The sequence below is a fragment of the Tupaia chinensis genome, unplaced genomic scaffold, assembly GCF_000334495.1.
Source record: "Tupaia chinensis unplaced genomic scaffold, TupChi_1.0 Scaffold000166_1, whole genome shotgun sequence".
Taxonomy (NCBI): domain Eukaryota; kingdom Metazoa; phylum Chordata; class Mammalia; order Scandentia; family Tupaiidae; genus Tupaia; species Tupaia belangeri.
In genome coordinates, this window is record NW_006159641.1 from 1,086,944 (window position 1) to 1,093,989 (window position 7,046).

At 52.1% G+C, this 7,046-nt stretch overlaps 1 protein-coding gene across 1 annotated transcript in view; it reads left to right on the plus strand.

The window, feature by feature from the left end:
* Positions 1 to 7,046, plus strand: part of SALL3 (spalt like transcription factor 3) — a 20,714-nt gene that overhangs the window by 6,883 nt on the left and 6,785 nt on the right. The window contains exons 4-6 of the mRNA XM_006146161.2: positions 4,667 to 4,756; positions 6,032 to 6,152; positions 6,490 to 7,043. Coding sequence (XP_006146223.1) covers positions 4,667 to 4,756; positions 6,032 to 6,152; positions 6,490 to 7,043 — 765 coding nt within the window. The remainder of the gene's footprint in view (positions 1 to 4,666; positions 4,757 to 6,031; positions 6,153 to 6,489; positions 7,044 to 7,046) is intronic.

Consider the following 7,046-nt stretch of genomic DNA (forward strand, 5'->3'; position numbering starts at 1 on the left):
GGGAAAGAGCCCTCCCCCCTGGAACAGTGTCCCCCAAAGAAGCAGGCCATTCCAGGGTGTGCTGTCCCCCGCCCCGACCCCGTCATGGGCCTGCCTTTTCCAGCCACCCCAGACTGCTCTCGCAGCCCTCTGCATCCTCAGCAAGCAGCTAGCAGGCCGGAGTTGGGGCCCCTGTTGGCGTGTGTGCAGAGGTGGGGAGTGCCGGCGCCGACCCTCCCCTGAAGGTGGGACCGGGAGGCCGCAGGCCTTGCTGACTTAACCTTTGGTGGCCACTGCGTGTCAAGCTCATAATACAATTAGTCATGTGTGCTGTTGACCTTGGCGGCATGGCTCACCACTGTTCTGTTAAGTGTTAACACTGAGTCTGAGTGTTAACTAGAGACCAAGCTGGCTCCGCCCTGCACAGCTTATCGAATGCCCATCTCGTTCAGCACAAGTGTTTATAGTTCTTAAAGAAGAGGAGAAAGCCGCTTTCTTTTGTGTGGCTAGTGCATCTTGAACTGTAAAATTAACCCTGCAGGTGCCGCCGCACTGTGTCTCCCCGCATCGGCATCACTGGCCCCTGTTCCAGAGCGACCCTGCTGCCCCACTCCACCCTCCCTTGTGCTGTTGGTGACATGCGAGTCGCTGGCTCCCACAGCCAGGCGCAGTGGCTTTGCCAGGCCAGTTTTTTGCATGTGTGCGAACTTCGGCAACAGAAATGAAACTGCCGTGCCGTGATGAGCCGGTCATCTGTCCCACGCAGGCAGACGGTGACAGTTGAGGGAGGCTCACTCCGACACAGAGCAGTGCATGCCCGGGGCTGTTCGGCCGTGGCCTCTGGCATGCCTCCGTGGTCCTTCAGGGAGTGGCCAGCATGCCAGCACTTCCCGGCAGGCATGGCACGGAGTAGCATGTGTCATACCTGGGGGACCGCATCTCGACCCTAAGTGACTTGGCCCTATCAGCCGACGTATGTCACGTCTGTATCTCACCAGGCACAGGTGGTCTCATGTGCGAGGACAGCACAGAGGTGAACGAGTGTGCTGCCTAGCTTCGGAGCTCAGAAACCTCTTGTCATTCGGTGCAGCATCTAGGGCAGCTGGTTACATGGGGGTACCAGCCTCGGTGCCCACCCCGCGTGGATGCCCCCAGAAGGAACCCGGTCCCCCTCCCTGTGCCTCAGCACAGAGATAAAACCACAAATGTGCTCGGCATAAGACAGTTGGTGACTGCCACAGGTGGTCGGGACTTAACGCATCTGAGACGCGGGCCGCTGCGTAGACGGCTGTGCAGGGTCAGCGAGGCGCGAGCATAGCAAGAGTGCCCTCCACCGTTCAGCTCTGTGCACACAGCTCCCGGCCAGGGAGGAGGACAGAGATTTTTCTCTCCGTCTGGAATTTCTTCTACATTGTTAAACACAGCAGGGGTCTCTATTTGTCCCCTCCTGTCTCACAGCTTGGGCTCAGCGTGTGATAATTCATCTTTCTTTATGGGATCCAAAGCTATCATAAGGAGTTAAAAAGAATTAATTTGCAAGAAAATAAGTGTCTCCTAACAATTTAGGAAAACTTGAAAAATGCATTCTAGATTTTTAAGAGCCAGAAAGGCCAAGGAGAACATAGCTCTCCCTTTCCTGTAGGTCCACGTGGCACCTTAAAGCTCTTGGGTAAAGTGGGGGAGTCTCCCGGCCTGGCCTTCCCCTGCCTGAACACATGTTGTCAGTTGTGATGACCGGGGGACAGAGCAGAGGAGCAGCTCGCTGTGAGCCCAGGAGGGCCAGGTCACACAGTACATAGCCAGCATGGCTTGTTTATGCCTGAAAAGAGCATTTTTAAAAGCCTTGCTCACAACTGTCCACTGAAATTTTTCAAGAAAACGTGATGTTTGAAATACTCTCAGTACAATTATGTTTTTCACTTGATTATTACTAAAATTCTGCCTGTCTCTGACACATTGTTCTTCAGAAGTTTGTGTGTGTGCGTGTGCACACGCGCAACATGTATGTTCTGCAACAGACCAGGAATTAATGCCAAGGAGCTAGAGTCACGGTTTGCGGGGAGGCGGGTTCCGTTGACAGCGAGCTGAGACACCCTGCATGTTGTGGAGTGATGAGGGAGGACTGTGTTGATGCTCAGTGGTCACTTTTGCTGCTGCTCCTTGTTAGAGGGCTTCCATAAGAGGCTGGGGGCCCTGCCGTCTCCTGAAACGACTGAGCAGCACAGAGAAGACCCCACCGTGCATGGATGGCGAGAGCAGAGACCTGCCATCAGGTGTAAGCGCTGTCTAGCTGCCGCAGTGCAGGGGCCAACTTGCCACCGTGGCTGATAATATTTGACACCAGCCAAGGGGGTCCCGGAGTAGCTTCGGGAGCCTTCCTCATAGTCACACACAAGCGGCACTGCAAGCCTGTGGCCTCTCTGAGACTGACCTTGGCCAGACATTCCCATCAACAAAGAGGATGAGTGTCGGCCAGCTGTGGTCCTGGTGGGTAGGCCGCCCCAGCTCAGGGCTCATCTCGCGTACTGTGCGCCTCTGCTTAACCGTCGCCTGCCGTTTCTGAGGTCTTAGCTGTTGACCGGGTGGAGTGCCAGAATGACACGAATGGTGATTTTTACCAAGCTGGATTTAGACTCTCCTCTTAGAGACAGGGAAACGAGAACTCTATGGGAGAGGAAGTTCTCAGATCTGCTCCTGTCCTGCTCTAGTGCCTCACCTATGTGGCTTTTCTTTGAAATAAAATTGTAAGCCACATTAACTAATGGAAGCAACAACTTCTATTTCTAGAGCATAGAAGCCAGCTTTGGAATGTAAGTTTAATTTTAAAACGGTCGTTACATATACTTAATAATGGCTTTAAATGATGGCAGGATTGGAGAGCTGAGACGTTCCACAGGAAAAAATGGATGCTTCATTCAGATTTTTCCCATATGGGTTTTGGCGTTGTAAAGCTTATTTAACAATAGATAAATGAAACACGATTAGCACGTGTACTCTGCAGTACATGCGTTTCATCATCATGAGAAGACCTAGGGAAGTGCGTTAAAATGACTTCCTGTACGGCTCTCCCTGTCCAGATGCAGCAGAGTCCCCCCGCATGTCAGTCCAGTGCTGGCTGCTTGCAGAGAGCTCTGGCCTGAGTGACACATGCTCATCCCCTAGTGCTTTTCTGCTCATTGATTCCGTTGAGAGCCTAATGTTGTTTAATAACACTCTGGAAACGGGCAAGCAGAATTTCCCTCCTCCGTGTGAACTGTTAGAATTTGCAAAACTATCCTCCAGAATCGGTGCGTGTCTGTAACGTTCATGGAATGCTTGGTCACACCCAGATGTGAACGGCCGTAGCTTGAGCACGTGATGGTCACAAGTGAGCTGGCCGCATTAGTGGCGTTCTGTACACGCTCCGGTGGAAGTGGTAGCGAGTCCGATGCATGTGCCCAAAATGAGAGATCCAGATTGGATCGAAGAATTTTTGTTTTAGATTCTTTTTAGTCAAAAGCCAAATTCATTATGGAGCTTTCTCATAAAACCCAGCGCTGGCCTGTGTCCTCAGGTGCTTTACCGTAATGCACTGTTTTCCGGGCCACGGGGTCTGAAGGCCATTTTTAAGTTTCCTTCAGTTTCGAAGGCACGTAAGTGGAGGGTTGCTCTGAAGGAACCTCCTCGCCATGTGAGGGAAATCGTCCCTCACAGGCACAGCCGCTGGATGCCTCGGATCTGGCAGCAGGTGCCCGACTACTCCGCAGGTTCGGCTGGGGAAACAGCTGCCGTTTCGAAACTCAGGGGTGAGAAGAGACGGGGTTGCCTCTGAGAAGACCCGCCGGCCCCAGGACGTCGGAGGCACGAACTAGAGGGAAAGTAAAATCTCAGGTCGCTGAGGCACGTGGGGAGTTGTTGGGACCAAGAGCTGTGTGTGAGACCAGTGTTGTGGTCCCGGGTCGGATGCTGTAGGCCGTTACAGACGATCGGGAAAAGGTTTGTTTGTGTATCACTTGCAGCTATGGGAGCCACTGCTAACATGGAATTCTCCTTAAGCCATCCTGAAATCAAGCACCTTTTAAAGCATTTTCCCAGTAAATGGTTTCCGATACATTTTCCACATTAAAAATAGTCCTTTAATAAGATACATGCTAGTATTTTGAGTAAGATATACACTGTGTAGAAGTTGACATTTCTTTCCCTTATGACTATTTTTGTAAACTGTACAAGTTACGCATTTTATCTCTAAGGAATTAAATGTAGGAAAATACTTAAAGGAATTAGCAATATTTAATTTCTTGGGATTTTTCTTGTTGTATGTTAAAGTAATATTTTTCCTATTATCACTTTAAAGTACTAGGAGACTTCCAAACATTCTGTTCCTTGTTTAGCTGTAACAGTTATTTCTGTGTCCAGTTTAACAGATGGACTGCTAGCGGCCACTTAGGGTTTTGTTTTTAATATGGCTCTGCAGAACAGTCCACTATGAAAAAGAAATGTGAAAATAAAAATCTTTGCATTTTGTGATACCTGTTAAAATACAGGCCTAGAATTTGAGAGAGCCGCTGCACACCAGCCAATAAGAATTTGTTCACCTGAAGATTTGGAGCCCCCCTCCCCCCCAGCCACTAAGAATTTGTTCACCTGAAGATTTGGGCCCCTGCCCTTCCTGTCACCTTAGAAGTTCAGAGCTGGGCTTTATGTGTAGCTGAGGGCTCGGAGTGTGCTGAGCCAGGCTCCTGTGCGCGGCACAGATCAGCCTCGTTTGGACAACCTGTGTCACTCCTTCCTCCGGACGGTAATGAGGCTTCCCGCCGCAGCCTGCTCTCGGCACGGGATGTGGTGTACAGATCTAGCAGGCTTTATGGGCTGCACGCTCCAACTTCTTTTCCTCTTCCAAGGGCTTAGCCAGTTAAGAAAATGCTAACTGAAGCCTGCTAATCATTTTTAAAGGCGTGTGTAAATTCCCTGAGAACGATGGCCCCGTGCAGAGCAGAGGACTAGCCTCGGTGATATTTTTCTTTTCTGCTCTTGCAGCGGAACTGTGTGTTTTACAGGACACTCTTTAAAACTCAGATTGCTCTACTGAACTCACTGCAGAATTCTTCTTTTCCAAAACCCTAAAGGAAGAAACGTGTGTTTTTTAGCACACACGTGTGTTGATGTGAGTAGTGACCTCCGGGGACACGGACGGAAGTTTTGTCCCACACTCAGCTCTGCACGCTTAACAAAGAGCTGACTTGCAGCTGTCATTCAGCTCGTGGGGCCGACCTGCGGCCGTCATCCATCTGTGAGTTGACAAAGAGCAGTTGCGAGTCGGCAGCGGCAGCACAGGCCTGAGTGGTCCGGGCGCTGCGCCTCACCTCGGTGCCCACGAGGACCGGCGCTGCCACTGCCGCCGCCGCCGCCGGGCGTGGGTTCCTCGTTCCTGTGCAGCCATTTATTTGATCAGGTGTGAATTAGGGCTGTTCATTAAATGTGGCTGTTATTCGGCACAAGAGGGTGAGGGGCGGCAGAGGAAGTGGCTGCTACAACAGTAATTAAACATGTGTAACCAATTAGAGGCCCTCGCCGTGGCCCGAGCGTGTAATTTGCGAAGTCTTTCTATGCGGAGATGAAAATAGGTAGGAAAGTGAGTGCGACTGCAGCATTCTCATGCTAAACATGTCAGCATAAATGAACTTTAAATATATAATTCCTAGTTTGTTAGCAAACCCCTGAACTCTGTTGGCTAATAGCAATAACATGTAATTTCACTTCATTTGCCAGGAAATATTGCATCTGGCAGAGCCAATTAATTGTATTAAACATGATTAATTTTGGGCTTCGCCGTATTGATATTCGAGGGGCACATCCCCAAGTGTGGGGACGCACCAAAGCTAAGATGGCTCAGATCGATCTGCCGCTCCAGCTCGGGGGGGACGGGGGTCTCTGTGCAGAGATGGAAGACGCGCGTACATGTTCTGTGTTACATGTGCAAATGAAGGGTGAAGCCGAAACCCCCACAAAACAGATGCCCACAGAGTGGAAAGGTGCTGGGGGTCCATGGAATCAGTACTGTCGCCGACTGCAGGAAGATGACAGATCTCTGAGCAGGACCGCATGCGAGCCCGAAAGGTTACAGATGAGCTTCGCCGCGCTAGGTGAACTGGCAAAGGCATCCCTCATGTTGCTGGAAATGAGGAAGCCGGATGGTAAAGGGACCCCTAATGAGCCCATCGAAAGGTGGCTTTGTACCCAGCAGACAGGGTAGCTGTGGACTGTATGGCCTTATTGGAAATCAATGGCTTCTATGGAATTTCATTAAAAAGCAGTATCCACCATTGATAGCGCCTCATAATTTGATGGATTGTGCTAAGAAAATGATTAGCTAGCTAGAAAGAGTCGTAGACTACACACGCTGGGACGTCAGAAACCTTGGAGTGGGGTAATTTGTACAGAATAAAAAATATTGATTTACTGATGTGCGAAATTTTGAAGTGGAGGGCAGCCTGTCTGAGTCTCCGCTGATGCAATCTCTCGGTTTTGCAGCCCTGGCCGGGGAAGGCGCCGACGAGGGGGACAGCGGAAACGAGAGCCGGAGTGGGAGCGAGGAGACCAGCGTGTGCGAGAAGTGCTGCGCCGAGTTCTTCAAGTGGGCCGACTTCCTGGAGCACAAGAAGAGCTGCACCAAGACCCCGCCGGTGCTGATCGTGCACGAGGATGAGGCGGCCCCGCCCTCGGAAGAGTTTCCAGAACCTTCCCCCGCCAGCTCTCCCAGTGACCAGACGGAGAGTGAGGCAGCGGAGGAGGCTGTGCCCACAGAGGCCAGCGAGGGCGGCGAGGTGAAGGCCCCACGCAAGGAGGACGAGCCCATGGATGTGGAGCCCTCAGGGGACAAAGGCTTCCCGGGCGGGGTCGTGGGTGCCGCCAAGCCCCCGCTACCTCAGACCCCCGAGCCGCCCCTGGCCGCCTACGCCATGCCCAGCACCAACGTGACATTGGAGACGCTGCTGAGCACCAAGGTGGCCGTGGCACAGTTCTCCCAGGGCGCGAGGGCGGCGGGCAGCGCGGGCGCGGGCGGCGTGGCAGCAGCGGCCCTCCCGGTG